Source organism: Antechinus flavipes, chromosome 2 (assembly GCF_016432865.1).
Source record: "Antechinus flavipes isolate AdamAnt ecotype Samford, QLD, Australia chromosome 2, AdamAnt_v2, whole genome shotgun sequence".
Lineage (NCBI taxonomy): Eukaryota > Metazoa > Chordata > Mammalia > Dasyuromorphia > Dasyuridae > Antechinus > Antechinus flavipes.
The window spans coordinates 540,140,764-540,156,886 of NC_067399.1; the positions used below are offsets into that span (position 1 = coordinate 540,140,764).

The window sequence follows — 16,123 nt, forward strand, 5'->3', positions numbered from 1 at the left end:
GCAAATAGGCCAACTAGAAATCATATCAATTATAATGTAACATAGTAAATATTCTTCTAGATGTTTATTGTAAAATATTTTTGAGTAGTACAATAACATTTTAAAACAGGGATTCTAAATTTTCTTTTTTTTTTTTTTTTTTAATTTTTATTTAATAATTACTTTATATTGACAGAATCCATGCCAGGGTAATTTTTTTACAACATTATCCCTTGCACTCATTTCTGTTCCGATTTTTCCCCTCCCTCTCTCCACCCCCTCCCCTAGATGGCAAGCAGTCCTATATATTTTAGATATGTTGCAGTATATCCTAGATACAATATATGTTTGCAGAACCGAACAGTTCTCTTGTTGCACAGGGAGAATTGGATTCAGAAGGTATAAATAACCCGGGAAGAAAAACAAAAATGCAGATAGTTCACATTCATTTCCCAGTGTTCTTTCTTTGGGTGTAGCTGCTTCTGTCCGTCATTTATCAATTGAAACTCAGTTAGGTCTCTTTGTCAAAGAAATCCACTTCCATCAAAATATGTCCTCATACAATATCGTTGTTGAAGTGTATAATGATCTCCTGGTTCTACTCATTTCACTTAGCATCAGTTCATGTAAGTCTCGCCAGTCCTCTCTGTATTCATCCTGCTGGTCATTTCTTACAGAACAATAATATTCCATAACATTCATATACCATAATTTACCCAGCCATTCTCCAATTGATGGGCATCCTTTCATTTTCCAATTTCTAGCCACTACAAACAGGGCTGCTACAAACATTTTGGCACATACAGGTCCCTTTCCCTTCTTTAGTATTTCTTTGGGATATAAAACCAATAGAAACACTGCTGGATCAAAGGGTATGCACAATTTGATAACTTTTTGGGCATAATTCCAGATCGCTCTCCAGAATGGTTGGATTCGTTCACAACTCCACCAACAATGCATTAGTGTCCCAGTTTTCCCGCATCCCCTCCAACATTCATCATTATTTTTTCCTGTCATCTTAGCCAATCTGACAGGTGTGTAGTGGTATCTCAGAGTTGTCTTAATTTGCATTTCTCTGATCAATAATGATTTGGAACACTCTTTCATATGAGTGGTAATAGTTTCAATCTCATCCTCTGAAAATTGTCTGTTCATATCCTTTGACCATTTATCAATTGGAGAATGGCTTGATTTCTTATAAATTTGAGTCAGTTCTCTATATATTTTGGAAATGAGGCCTTTATCAAAACCTTTAACTGTGAAGATGTTTTCCCAGTTTGTTGCTTCCCTTCTAATCTTGTTTGCATTAGTTTTATTTGTACAAAGGCTTTTTAATTTGATGTAATAAAAATTTTCTATTTTGTGATCAGTAATGGTCTCTAGTTCATCTTTGGTCACAAATTTCTTTCTCCTCCACAAGTCTGAGAGATAAACTATCCTATGTTCCTCTAATTTATTTATAATCTCGTTCTTTATGCCTAGGTCATGGACCCATTTGGATCTTATCTTGGTATATGGTGTTAAGTGTGGGTCCATGCCTAATTTCTGCCATACTAATTTCCAATTATCCCAGCAATTTTTATCTAAATTTTCTTTGTAAAGATGAGCTGCTTTTTATTTTGCAGGATTTGAGGATGTTATTGCAGTGGAGTCACTGAATTGGGAAGGAACTGCCATTGCCAGTCACTCATTTGCTTCTTAACAAGAAAGTGCTACAACTTGAGCAGGGGAGGGGTGTGGTACTAGACACATAAGTTTAAAAAATATGCCTCAATCTGTATTCAAACACCATGAGTACTTTCTCTGGGGACGGATAGCATTTTTCATCATAAGTCCTTCAGAGTCATTTTGGATTACTGTTTTGCTAAGAACAGCTAAGTCATTCATAGTTGATCATCTTACAGTATTGCAGTTACTGTGTACAATTTTTTCCTTTATTCATTTATTTCACTCTATATCAGTTCACGTAAGTCTTTCCATATTTTTCTGAGGAAATCTATTTCAGCATTTGTTATAGCCAACAGTATTCCATCACAATCATATATCACATTTTGTTCAGCCATTTACCAATTGATAGACTTTCCCTTAATTTTCAATTCTTGCCATCAGAAAAGAGCTGCTATAAATATATAGGACTTTTTAAATCTTATTTTTTATCTTTTTTGGGGATATAGATGAAAGTATGATTTTCTATATCTCTCAGCATAGTTTCCAAATCCTATATGAAATAGTTGAATCAGTTCACATCTCCATCACCAGTGCCTCAAATTTCCCCCATTGCCTCCAATATTTGCCACTTCCCTTTCTCACCCTATTACCCAAAGAAACAGGTGAGTTGTACTTCAGATTGTTTTAATTTGCATTTTTCCAATCAATAGTGTTTTAGAGCATTTTCTCAGATGGCTATAGACATCTTTGATAACTTTATCTAAAAAGAGATTCATAAATCTATATATTTGAGAGATGAGGATTTGATCAGAGAAACTTGCTTCAAAATTTTTTTCAGTTATAATCAGTAATTGTATTTTTCTCCATCCCATTTCTTCTCATTCATTCTATTCTCTTCTTTCACTTTTCTCAAGAGTTTTGCTTCTGACTACTGCCTCCCCTAATTTGCCCTCCCCCCTTATCCCTTTCCCCTCCAATTTTCCTATAGGATAAGATACATTTCTGTTTATCCAAATGAGTGTGATGTTATTCCTTCTTTAAGTCAATTTTAATAAAAGGTTAAAATGTTTCCTGCCACCTCTCTCTTATTTCTCCCTCACCGTAAAAGCTCTTTCATGTCTCTTTTCTGTCAGATAATTTATCTACCTCTCCCTTTGCCTTTCTCTCAGTGCATTTCTTTTTTCTCACCTCTTAATTTTACTTTTTTAGCTACTATTCCCCTTCATATTCAACTCATACTTGTGCCCTCTGTCTATATATACTCATTCTAACTGCCTTAATAATGAGAAAGTTCTTGTGAATTACAAATGTTATTTTCCCATGTAGGAAGGTAAATAGTTAAACCTTAAGTACTTTATAATTTTCCTTTCCTGTTTACCATTTTATGCTTCTCTTGAATCCTATATTTGAAAGTCAAATTTTCTATTCAACTTGGTCTTTTCATCAGGAATGCTTGAAAGTCCTCAGTTTCACTGAATGTCTATTTCTCCCCTCCCAAAGGATTACACTTGGTTTTCCTGGATAGGTGATTCTTGGTTATAATCCTAGTTCCTTTGCCCTCCAAAATATCATATTCCAAATTCTGCTATCATTTAATGTGGAAGCTGCTAAATCTTGTGTTACCCTGTGGCTCCAAGATATGTGAACTGTTTCTTTCTGGCTGCTTGCAATATTTTCTCCTTGACCTGGGAGCTCTGAAATTTGGTTATAATATTCTTGGTAGTTTTCATTTTTAGGATCTCTTTCATGAGATGATTGGTGGATTCTTTCAGTTTCCATTTTAATCTTTGGTTCTGCAATATCAGAGAAATCTTCCTTTGTAATTTCTTGAAAAATTATTATCTATTTGAAAAATAGAAAACTATTACAAAAAAAGAAAAATTATTATCTAGATCCTTTATAAATTATCTCTCCTGAATCTATTTTCCAGGTCAATTGTTTTTTCCAACAGGATATTTCATAATGTCTTCTATTTTTCCATTCTCTTGGTTTTGTTTCATTGTTTTTTGATTTTTCATAGGGTCATTGGATTCTACTTGCTCAATTCTAATTTTTAAGGAATTATTTTCTTTAGTGAATTTTTTTATCTCCTTTTCCATTTGGCCAATTCTCCTTTTCAAGGCCTTCTTCTCCTTATTGTATTTTTGTACCTTTTTTTTTTTTTTTACCATTTGGCCTAGTCTATTTTTTAAGGTATTAATTTCTTCAGTATTTTTTTGTGTCTCCTTTACCAAACCACTGACTCTTTTTTCGTGATTTTCTTTTTTCTTAAAGCTTTTTATTTTCAAAACATATGCATAATTTTCAACATTCACCTCTGCAAAACCTTGTATTCCAAAGTGGTTTCCCTCCCTTCCCCCCACTTTCCCCCATAGACAACAAGTAATCCAATATATATTAAATGTGCAATTTTTTATAAATATTTCTACAATCATCTTGCTGCACAAGAAAATCAGATCAAAAAGGAAAAAAATGAAAAAACAAAATGCAAGCAAACAACAACAACAAAAAAGAAAATATTATGTTGTATGTATGTATTGATGACTGATTTATTTTGAATGGTCATGGATTGCATCAAAAGGCCCTGCAAATATTCTGGGACTCATGAGATTAATGCACATCATCTGCAAATAGAAAATCCAGAGAAACTTACTTCCTATAATAATTCACTCTCCATTTGTACTCCAAAGGACAAAATATATCCTATTATCAATGGCAAACTGATTCTGTAAGAATACAACTCCCTGTTTTATGTCTTGCTTGACACAAGATTAGTGAACCAAATTATTTTTTATCAAAAAAACCTCACATTTTAACATATTTGTAAGACATCATCATTATCACTAACATTTTTACAGTGTTTACTATGTGCTAGGCACTGTGCTAAGCACTTTACAATTATTATCTCATTTAATCTATCTGCTTGTAGGACAGTCTTTTAGGTTATGTTTCACCTTTAATGAGTAAAATACTTTTTAAAATTAAAAAAAATAATCAACAATCAAAAACATTGAAAGATCTTAATCTCTTAACTTTCAGTCAATTGTATAACCATGAATTATAAATATAATATCCTCCAAATTTTTGTCTTCTCATACAATCCTCAAGAATACCTGCAATAACTTATATTTAAGATTCTCAAATTTTTTTTTTAGTTCAGTTCAGTTGTGTTAATTCTTCATGATCCCCATTTGGGATTTTCTTGGCAAAGATATTGGAGTAATTTGCCATTTCCTTCTCTGGCTCATTTTTACAGATGAAAAAAACTAAGGCAAACAGGGTCAAGTGACTTGCCCAGGATCAAACACAGCTAGTAGATGTCTATGGCCAGATTTGAACTCAAGGAAACAAGTCTTCCTACCTTTATGCCTTTATACTCTACTCATTGTGTATTCTACCTGCTCTTTGGTAATGATGACATCCATTATTTTTTGTAATAATTTACTATCTTCTCTCAGAAAATCTTGAAAAATCAATCTCTTAATGCTTTCAAAATTATATTTCTTCCAGCACAAATTTACTCTGTGTTTATATGATCTGATACAGCTGCCTTTCTAATATAACAATTCCATTTCCTCACATAATACACAAGAGAATGAATTATTTAAGATTCCACTCTCAATAATGAAAACAAATTGCAAAAGGAAACACTGGCACATTTTTTGTAAATTTTTTCTCCTCTTTTTATTGATCTGCCAATTTGATCAATAAGGAAAATCAAGTTTTGCTGGCTGATGTTTCTGGAAGCAGAATTATTTTTGGTTTTGCAGTGTTTCCAGAATTCAGCACAGGAACTTACATAATAATACAGGTGTTTACTGAATGCTGAATTTGCTTTTGATCTCATAACCTTAGTTTTGTAGACTGTTTTGTACTGGTTAAATTTCTTTAAAAACAAAAATTCAAAAAGTTGTTAATGTTGCTTATGTTCTTTCTTTTATTCATTTCCCATTTTTAGAGTCAAAAGCTTGTATAAATCTATAAGGTTGAGTTATTGTGGTTATTTAGTGATATTTTCTAATTTTTATATTTTCTTCTAGTTTGATAGTGATTTTGACTTTTGCTCTAATGGATCTGCACAAAACACAGTTGATATGGATTTCCAAATTAATAACCAATCATGTTTTGTGTAATAATATATAATCAAATTTCATTTTTTGGGCAATTTCATTCTCACCCCATCCAGAATCTTATAATTTTTGTCTTGAGAAATTACTTATGATATACAGATAGGAGGCTTTAATAGTCTACAAGCTTTCATTTCTTAATCCTGTATGGTATGTTCTAAAACCATCCTCTCTATGTCTTCTTTTGAAGTCACTAAGCATTAACACATTATGCTGATTTAAGATTAGAGGACCTTATTAAGGTCTCCATAGAATTTCTCTAGCTCTTTGTTCTCTGCAACAGATGTTGGTGGCTAAGACTTTATACTCTACAATAAATTTTGGGGAACTATTCTTCTTCTTCTTTTTTTTTTTTGGTGGTCATGACTACAAATGTTGATCATTGAGTACAAATGTTCTACCAAAATGATGATTCTCTTTTCTTTGGGTGACCAGTAAAACCCGCTCTGTCAAATCTATCATCTGTTTCTCCAAGCACACACTTAATGCTTACATAGTTTCCAACCACCTTATGTCTTTTCAGTTTAATTTTTAGTAAGAATGTCAATTTTGATATTAATGGAATATCAGGTTGTTAAATATTAGACCAGGATTTCACATTTAGAATGTCAGTTCTAATATGGTTGTAGTTCTCTTTAATAAAATGTCAATTTCTTAATCATTAGATAAGACTTTCATATTTAGAATATCAATAATTTTCTAATTTTTAGAAAGATGAATTAATTTTTATAAAGGGCTTAAAAACTGATTCTTTGTAGCATCTGATTCCTTTTCTGCCATTATGCAGCAGTTACATAGACAGAGCTAGCCAGAGCTAAAGGACCATTTTGAAGTTTTGTTTCATGGGTTATAACAACCGTCATCATCCAGTGTTCAAATCTATTGGTCATTAATACTGTGGAGAGCAGATAATTCTTATATTTTGTGAAATACAGCAATGGCTGAAATCTATGAAGTCTAATTCTCCCTCTACTGATGTTTTTTTTCCCCGTTGCTACATTTTTCTCTAAGCAATTGATTTTGTGAATAATATTGTATCAAGGTATCACTATAGGTCATGAAAGAAAGCTTGTTAGTGTTGTTGGCAAAGTGTACATATATATACACACACATACCTATATTTTGCCAACACTAACAATACGTACGCGTGTATGTGTGTGTGTGTGTGTGTGTACACATATAGAATTAGTTTCTGAGTAATTTCTGATAAATGAATAATACAGGCTATCTTTGGTTATCCTACACAGTTCTTTCTAGGACAGTTACTTTCTGTTCTTTATTTATTAACTGAAGACTACTCAATAGTTGATTCTTCTATATTTAGAAGGTCTTAAAAACAGTATCCACAATAGCAGATGGGTAGTTTAGGGGTCATTCATAATTTATTTTTCCTCTGCTAAAGGAAATACTTGGGTCTACCTGCTACTGCACAAACATAACCAAATTTGAGTAAAATAAAATAAAATGTAATTTTTTTACCTGTAGTGCTTCTGCTTGTTGAGTACTGATTCTGATTTTGGGAATTCTGTAATCCCAAGGTGTAACTAAGATTTTCTGGGCATTTTTGCCCTGGGACTGAACCTCTTCTTTAGATGGAAAAGTCACCACATAATCCCGCCAGTTCTTCTGAAGGATTCCTACCACTCTGCCTTTGAGAAAAAAACAATATTGATTGGTAAGGTAGATACACCTACCTTAAGATAGGGTAGAACAGTCTGCCATATGAACAAATCCTGATTACATTAATGCTAAAATTACTTGTAAAGTGCCACTGAATGAATTAAGGGGCATCATTCTGCTACCTTTAAGTAGTTAAAATTGAACACAAAATGTCATTTATTATTGAGCATATTAAATTTACAAGAGAGAGATCTCATTCTTTTTGTTCATCTCTTGCCATATTTGATGTGTACTTGGCATACAATTGCTCTTCGTTCTCTTTTGCCTTCTATATCCCAATTTTAGAGTTAATAAATATGTAGGGAAAGATATTAAATCTCTGTGAAACTCAGACAGAGGAAGAATCACTAGAAGAAAAGTTACAGAAACTCTCCAGAACCTTCCTTCTCTCATTTACCTGTGGGCATAGGTTCACTGGGAGATTCCCCAGGTGTTTTGTCATCATTTTCATTCTCACATAAAGCAGCAGTCCTTCCTTTCCATTCATTTTTGGGGAGTAGTTCCACCACTACTACATCACCATGAATTGAGCGGTTGCGAGCTTTCATACCATGGACAAGGATGTCACTAATTAAATCTGTTTTTAAGGAGACAAAAATACACAGAAAGTCCTAAAGTTCTTCAATATCAGGAAGATATTGCAAATGCAATCATCCTGCACTCAGTAGCTTTGTACTTTTAAAGATGAAGACAAACTTGTGTTGTTCTGAGGACTAATAGCTACCAATTAATTTTCGCTTGGCACTATTTGAAATAGCATCAGATAATTTCAGAATTACCTCATTGTGATAATAATAATGACAACATTAGCAATGATTGGTAACAATGTACCACTTTATGATTTAAAAAGTGCTTCATATACATTATCTCATTATTACCACCAATAACCATTATTTCCCCCATTTTACAGAAGAGGAAAATAAGCTTGAAGAAATAACTGGTTTCCCTATGGTCTGTGAGTTAGCAATTCTAAGAAATAAGATTAGAACCTAAATTGTCACCTGTCACATTACCAAAGCACTTATCAGTCTTATAATAAGCCTATAAAGCATATAGGCATTATTATCCCTCTTTAACATTCCAAGTCTCCATCAGAATCTCTGTAAACACATTTAAAGCAACCCATCCTGCTTAAATATAGCTACCATCTGATTACGCTCTTCAGCAGATCAATCAGGTGCATTAGCCAATCTTCCACGAATGCTCATGTACTATCATAAAGTAAGTGGTCCTGGGCCCATGCTAGCAGCCCTTAGATAATCTTCTCTTGGGATTCCTATGCAGTCACCCCTGAACTTTGCATGTTTCTGGAGGCACAATCAGCTTTGGATTGGTAGAGATTCAAGGTCAGATATGACACATGTTGAACATAGTACATATTCTAAGTATTTCCACTTCCTTTCCCTTCACTCACTTTAAAATTCTCTGATTTCAAAGGATGATTTTCAAGGGAAAAAGAGCATAAAAATCTGTCATCTCTTAACCATGATAGTTTGGTTTGCAAGAAAGTAGACCTGTCAATTTCTATTTTATTGCAACCAATGACTGAGAGAACAAATAAAAAGTATAATATAATAGAATAAAAGTCCTACTTTTCTTCCACTGTGGAAGACCTCAGTAAAGAAAGGTAAAAAAGGTTCCTGAAAGAAATTGAATATACTGAACCTGAGTCTTTACTGCTGGCTCCCTGGAGTCGGACAAAAGCTTCTATTTGTGCTCTGTGTTTATTGACATTGAGAATTCCCTAAAATCAAAATTAACAGTCAATGAGATGGCTTGAATAGGGATAGAAGAAAATTCAGCTTACCTTTAGCATTTTGAGTGATGCAACAATAACCACTATATTACATTTTTATAAGATATGGAATCATCACTTTCAACAATGATTTTTTTTCCCCTTGAAAGAAAAGGGCACAATGGAACTGTTCTTGACTATAATGGCATTATTCCTGACTGAGATGGCCTTACTTATGAAGCATAAAGAGCCCAAGAAGTCCCTAAATATATCCCACATTTGTATATAAAATGCTACTATTTGTGACATATTCCTTCAGATTATACAGAAAATGGAGATATCATCAAGAGGTATAACAGTATTAAATTCTTAATCTATCAGTGAGATTGAGTCTATCATCTGCACTTTTGATATAAGAAATCCTAGCAGCAATAGCCTCTTAGGTACATGTCATTGAATATTTATTTCTTCCCCCATGATGGGAGACATTTGCAAGGCCATTTTTCCAACGTCTTCTTCAACAGTTAACTTTATAGCTAAAAAGTATTACTAATATGATGGCTTTCAATTAGATGACCAGATTCTATCAGCAGAATGATGTCTGACCCCACATACCACCAAATCACTAAACAATGACCGCAGTTCATTGCTTAGACTGACTGCCCACATATCCCCCTCTCTCAAAGGCCATAGGCAATTAAAGAAAAAAAGAAAACAACTGGGAGTTTTAAATAGTCAGTTTTAATAAGAGAAGGATCCATATTGGCCCACTTTTAACAATGTCTTTTTGTCATTTTCCTCACCTGGATGTATCTCCCAGACTTAATTCCAGCCTCTAATACTTCCAGAGGAAGATGCTCTGGGTATTCTTTCCCATTGTTCTCCTGGCTTTCGAGTTCCCTCTCACGACGGGCCTGAAGTATTGAATCACACAGCTCATGGGCAGCCTTTAAATCCGGCCAAAAGTTGTCCAGATAATTCTGTGTAATAAAGTTAAAAAAAAAAAAAACCAACCCGAAATCAGAGAAACTATAAATAAATATCTTCATTTCAGTTCCATTTTAAAAACTCATTTTCTTGAACAAAAGCTCTGGTATACAACTTTGTAGAGACATTATCCTACATCCCCAGCACCTACTAGAGAATTTTATACCTAATAAGTGTCTAATAAATATTTATTCAATAGATGAATGCATTTCCTAATTAGTCTAGAAAGATTTTATGGAGTTAGTAAGAAGATAATTATAAGCAAGATCACATGTTTAGGACTGGAAGAACTTTTATTATCCTCTAATCCAACCATTCATTTCACTGAGAAGAAAGCTGAGGTTTAAGGGCAGAAGACCTGTTTAAGGTCATGCAGGTCATTAGTCGCTTTCTCTTATTCCTTAAAATTTTTTAGAAGAACCAGTGAGACTCCCCCGCATCTTAACATTTGCATTCTTGATAACTCTGTATTTTCATGCATATAAACGTGTGCATACTATCTCCAAAGCCAGCAGAATAAAGACAGACAGTTGGAGACAGAGTACCCTGTTCCTGGAGATGGTCTTTAAAGGGTTCACTTCCTAACTAAATCCTTTTTATCTATGCCTACAGTATCTCCTCTAGCCATCTGATAGTGTGATTCCAATTGCTTTTTCTCACACCCTCCTAGAAGTCATGACTTTTCTTTGTGCTTGGTCCTCAAACCTCATATGTATTAAACTCACTTACTTCTTAACCTTCTACATTCTGTCATTTTACCTAATCTCTTTGAAATTTTCTTTTTCATTCTTTTCTAAGTCCAAATTTCTTCCAGAAAGAACTTATCTAACTCACTTTGACCCCATATTATTTTTTTCTTCCAATACCACTCAACTTTGTAAAGCCCTTGGTCACATGGTTTGTGTGAGAAAAGCTGTACAAAATTAAACCACATTGTAACACTTGGCTACAAGGAGAAGCGGTTTTCACAGTGAGGAGAAAAACATAATTTTAGTCAACTGTCCTCTGCAGGAGCAAGACATGATGCACTGCAGAAGAAAAAAGAAGTGACACCGACATTAATATCTAAGATCCCTGGAATCCTTTGGCATCTGAGAACATTGTTTTTTGAAGGGCAAGAAAATTCAACTCGCACATTTTAGCAACAGAAACATAAGACAACTAGGAGCCCTTATAAAATCTACAATTAAGATTCAATAAGAATCTCTGAGAACTGACAAAGAGAAATGGATAGTCTAATTCAAGACCTTGCATCAAAAATGACTGCAACCAAATGTTGTTTGGTTGAAAATCTTAACAAGAAAAAAACAGAATGATTATTTATTAACAAATGAATTGTCTCTTTATATCTTCCAAAGGTGTCCAAGGGATGTCCAGAGTGCATGGGTGACACAGGGCAGAGAGTCAATGACAACATCTTATCATGGTTCAAAATGACAGCCTCAAACAAACACTGCCACACTTCAATCCTATTATTTACTCTCACTAATATATCCACTCATTCGTGTGTAACCAAGAGCAAAGAGCAGCTAAAAAACACTTGCCTAGCCTTTGATCTTGGTGACTAGTTTAGCCTTTTGTTTGACATCCAAAACACTTGGTCCTTCTTGGAAAAATAGAACAGTGAGAGTGACAGAGTGGGGATGGTCTAGGTTCTCAAGCTGGGGAAGCTCTAGGAGCTTTGTGGTTTGGGGAGTCTTGCTCAGAACCATCAGTGTCAGAGTGAACTAGGGCAAAGGTGATACAAAATCTCAAGGTATATTCCCCCATTTTTTCCTGTCCTATCACCAACTGGCCAAAGATGCCTAGAGCCTCCTAGGAGTTGTTTATGGAGAATATCTTGCACGAATGTGCAAACACATACACGCCACACACATGTGCACATCCACTAACTAATGACTTGAAATACCTTGAATGAAATCACAAATACACCTTCAGTTTCACTTCCATACTGCTGAATGGCCTCTTCATCTTCTGTCACCATAACAATGGGCATTCTATCTTGACAGTGGTGATAGTACCAGACAGCTGCATTGTAAATGCTCCTAGAAAAACAAACCATGTGCATCCCACCCACCCAAACACATGCACATTAGAAAATAGATTGACGTGCTGAGAGACAATACCACTGTTTAGCACCATATAGCAGAAAAACTCCTTGATTTGGAGATGAAAGACCAGGATTCAACTTTTTTTTTTTCCCTCAGTAGTATTTTATTTTTCCCAAATACATACAAAGATAGTTTTCACTGACAATCATTTTTGTGACATTTTATGTTACAAATCCCCACCTTCCCCAAGACAGAAAGAAATCTGATATAAGTTAAACATATACAATACTTCTAAACATATTTCCATATTTGTCATATTGTGCAAAAAAACGCAGATCACAAGGGGAAAAAAACAACAAGAAAGAAAAACAAACAAGCAAATAAAAAGGTAAAAATAGTTTCATCTGGCTCTGTTCTCCTGGCTCTGCTCACTTCACTCAGCATCAGTTCATCTAAGTCTTTCCAGGATTTTCTGAAATCAATCTGCTCATCATTTCTTACAGAACAATAATATTTCATTATACTCATATAACTTATTCAGCCATTCCTCAATTGATGGGTATCCACTCAATTTCCAGTTCCTTGCCACTATAAAAAGATCTGCTTCAAACATTTTTGTACATGTGGATCCTTCACCCTCTTTTATGATCTCTTTGGGATAAAGATCTAGTAGTGAGACTGCTGCATCAAAAGATATTTACAATTTGATAGCCCTTTGGACATAGTCAGAATTCAACTCTTACCTCCAAAACAAACTAGTCATATGACTACTTCTAATCCCTTGATCAATTCTGGTTTGTGAACTTTTACTTAGGCTTCCAAAAAATAAGTAGAATCATATGTGATTGTGGGAAATTCATGTGATCTTTAGGGTCTTAGTTTATTTATTTGTAAAAAGAGGGGCCTTATAGAGTCTCCTTCCAACTCTAAATCTATGATTCAAATCCTCAAAGCATTTTTAAGGATCTTAAAAAAAATTTATGTCACACACACACACACACACACACACACACACACACACACTCTCTCTCTCTCTCTCTCTCTCTCTCTCTCTCTCTCTCTCTCTCTCTCTCTCTCTCTCTGATACTATTTGATACTGGAAAACAATACCACAAAGATAGGCTGTAGAAATATAACAAGAAAACTGTCTGCATGATTTAAAAGCTATACAGTTTTCACGATGCACTAAAAAGGTCATATGGCATTCAAAGAATATTGCTTATGTACTATTATAAAGAAACTGTTCTTGTGTTCATGTTGATAGTTCCTTAGATGGTCATTTGTTGGAATTCTTGTGAAGTCATGTCTGGACTCTATTCTTTTTAATTCTGGAGGCAGAATCAGCTTTGGATTGGTGAATATTCAAGGTCAGGCATGACTACATGCTGGACAGTTTCACTGAGCTACTGTGGATCTAAATTCTAATGCTATGCTCAGAGACTATGGCAACATGTGACAGGTCCTTTCAAATGCTGTACTATAATCATTTGTTAACAGAGTTCGTGCCATGCTTGCGGAATATGCTTATTAGAACAGTGCCAATCAATTAGCTGAGTGAGTGAAATCCTCATGATAAGCCCTAGCCAAACAAGCAAGGGGAGGGCAATGCCTAAGTGGGTTTTTTCTATTATCTAAATTGATTATCTGAATATCACAAATACAGCAGCAAGAGCTTGCATATGTTAAGCATTGAGAATCACCAACAATTTAGTTTATTTACCTAATATGCCACCTCGCAAAGCTATTATGAGTAGCTAGAGATATCATACAATTGTAAATCTTAAGGTTCTGTGTAAACATCAATAATTATTATGATGCTTGACCAGATTTTTTTTTTTTCATTTCCTTCTCTAAAAAAGGACTGAGTCTAATTCCCTTTCCTACTCCATCCAATTGAAACTTTCTTCTCCTCCACTGTATTGCTCTTATAATCTTGTCCTCTAGGTAGAGGGCTAAGCTTGCAGTGAGTACCCAGTTCACTAAGGTGGACCAGTACTAAGGTCCAGTAGGCCAAATTATATTCATGTATGAAGAAATCCATTTTGACCTCAGTCACTAAACTTGTGCTAAACAGAGGAAGATTTCTCTTGATTTCTGATTTACAGCTATATAAACAATCACCATATTTTCATATTAATTGTGAAGATATCATTTGTTCACATGTTGATGGGATCAGAAGAAATGTTTGCTTTCCCTTCCATGCTACTTGGTATAATGGAAATTCTGAGGATGTCTTTCAGAATTCTCTGACTTACAATATAAAAACCTCAATTCTATGACCTTCACCTTCATTCTAGCTCCACCATTTCAAGGTGGATACAAACACTTTCAGATTATGAAAACTTTATTTTATTCAGCTATAGATCAGAAACTTAGTCTCAGAGTCAGAAAAATCAAGTGCAACCTCCAACATATATTGGTTATGTGATCCTCAGTAAATCCCTTAACCTCTCAGACCTTTAACAAATTCTCTAAAATTTTAAGATGCAGAATAGGTGCTAACACAGATTGGGGAGGGAATTTCTTCAATGGGAATTCGTTAAACCAATGAAATCAGAGGTCCAGTTTAAAAAAAAAAAAATCAGAAGCCAGATCACAAGGTTAAACCTTACCTTTCATAATAGTGAACCAAGTTTTGGTGAACCCTCACTGGCTGAATCTTCATGATCTCAAACTCAAAAATCCATCCTTTTGATCACAATCTTCTATCACTGTTCCTTTCCTACTACCTCACTCCTTCTAAACTTGTTTTGCTACTGACAGCTTTCGGTCCCTCTCTCTGTCCATGTAGTAGTTCACTACCCCAGTTCTAACCTTACTTTCCTCCCTACACTATAAGTAAACAGGCACACAAGATACCACCTTACCCGCCTGTCCATACCTTGGTAATTCTATTTTCATAGGTTCAATTATCATCTCTCTATTCAGTCTTAAAATTATATATCCAAACCTAACCTTTCTCCTAAACTCCAGACATGTCCATACCTGAAGTCATCATATACCTCCCAAACTTGTTCTATCTCTAAATTTATGTATTTTTAAGTATACTACTATATTTCTACTCATGTATGTTTAAAAGCTGTGAGCCATCTCTGACTCATCCCTCATACACCACCTCCAAATCAAGATATCAAGTTTCTTGCTTCTACCTCTACAACATTTCTTTTATCTGGTTCCATAGCTCCATTTATACTGTCATTACCTTAATTCAGATCTCCTTTCCTACTGGCCTGAGTCTCCTAATTGGTCTTCCTGCCTCCACTGTCTTCTCCTGTCCAATCCATTCATTTTCCTAAGGTACAAATTCTGTCCTGTTCAAAAGCTTTATTGCTTTTGAGATAAACTCCAATCTTCTTAGTCTGGAATTTAATATCCTTTGCAATTTGGATATAGCATATTATTTTAAAATATTTCTATTATTTCAAAATTCTTTTCCTTCACATCCCCTAAACACCACTCAAATAGTACTAATAACTTTCCCATCCTCAACATGCCACATCCCACTTCTGCTTAAGTAAAACATGTCCTCTGCCTCTCAGAAAACTTAACATCCTTCAAGGATCAAAGAGGAGCCATCTCCTCCCTGAATCCTTTTCTTCTTACATGCCATTATTAGTGGTCTTTCCCTCCTCAAATTACCTTGCATTTATTTACATATGCACGTACTTGTCCAAGAGGACATAAGTTTGCTCGCGAACCAAACTATTGACTATTTTCTTTGTAACTTGGTAACTCTTAATATCTAGCACAATACTTTGTACATGATTGATGATTGAAATGAATCATTGAAACAGTATTTAATAGTATTAAAAATAAAAAATAAGTTGAAAAATTTATCTAGGTTTTAAGCATTTCCATACAAATTTCAGCTACAGAATAACTGCTGGTTCATTTTG

The 16,123-nt window shown here is 34.4% G+C and overlaps 1 protein-coding gene across 1 annotated transcript in view; it reads right to left on the reverse strand.

The window, feature by feature from the left end:
- Positions 1-16,123, reverse strand: part of DIS3L (DIS3 like exosome 3'-5' exoribonuclease) — a 40,622-nt gene that overhangs the window by 12,910 nt on the left and 11,589 nt on the right. Inside the window, exons 4-8 of the mRNA XM_051980813.1 lie at positions 12,086-12,221; positions 9,993-10,169; positions 9,120-9,198; positions 7,852-8,031; positions 7,254-7,423 (exon numbers count right to left, since the gene is read on the reverse strand). Coding sequence (XP_051836773.1) covers positions 7,254-7,423; positions 7,852-8,031; positions 9,120-9,198; positions 9,993-10,169; positions 12,086-12,221 — 742 coding nt within the window. The remainder of the gene's footprint in view (positions 1-7,253; positions 7,424-7,851; positions 8,032-9,119; positions 9,199-9,992; positions 10,170-12,085; positions 12,222-16,123) is intronic.